Source organism: Propithecus coquereli, unplaced genomic scaffold (genome assembly GCF_000956105.1).
Source record: "Propithecus coquereli isolate 6110/MARCELLA unplaced genomic scaffold, Pcoq_1.0 Scaffold7, whole genome shotgun sequence".
Lineage (NCBI taxonomy): Eukaryota > Metazoa > Chordata > Mammalia > Primates > Indriidae > Propithecus > Propithecus coquereli.
Window position 1 is genome coordinate 24417817 of NW_012153062.1, and position 522 is coordinate 24418338.

Consider the following 522-nt stretch of genomic DNA (forward strand, 5'->3'; position numbering starts at 1 on the left):
TGCAGAGTTCTTGTGATAATTAAGTGAGGTAAACACTCACATCATTGAAAAGAGTATGTGTCTGCTATACAGAAGATACCTGCTCAATAAAGAGAAAGAAGTCCATCCAGTATTGTAATGAAAGTTCTCAATATTACTGGTTTGCCAAAAAAAAAAAAAACCCTCAAGATACACACTGTCCTTGGTTCTAATACAGTATTTATAGAAAAGAGTATGTGTCTGCTATACAGAAGATACCTGCTCAATAAAGAGAAAGAAGTCCATCCAGTATTGTAATGAAAGCTCTCAATATTACTGGTTTGCCAAAAAAAAAAAAAAAAACCCTCAAGATACACACTGTCCTTGGTTCTAATACAGTATTTATAGAAATGAAAATGTCATACCTTGTAAACTGCCAAGTGCAAGGCTGTAAATCCGTTTCTTGTCAGTCGAGATGGGCGGAGCCCTTTTAACATAAGGGTTCGAACGTGTGACTTGTTGCCTTAGAGAGAAAAATGAAAAAAGGCTAAATCATTGTGGGGG

General features: G+C 36.0%; 1 protein-coding gene across 1 annotated transcript in view; it reads right to left on the bottom strand.

Moving 5' to 3' along the window:
* Nucleotides 1–476, bottom strand: part of TNNI3K (TNNI3 interacting kinase) — a 302666-nt gene extending 302190 nt beyond the window's left edge. Inside the window, exon 1 of the mRNA XM_012661060.1 lies at nucleotides 384–476. Coding sequence (XP_012516514.1) covers nucleotides 384–455 — 72 coding nt within the window. The 5' untranslated portion in view covers nucleotides 456–476. The remainder of the gene's footprint in view (nucleotides 1–383) is intronic.
* Nucleotides 477–522: the final 46 nt, after the last annotated feature.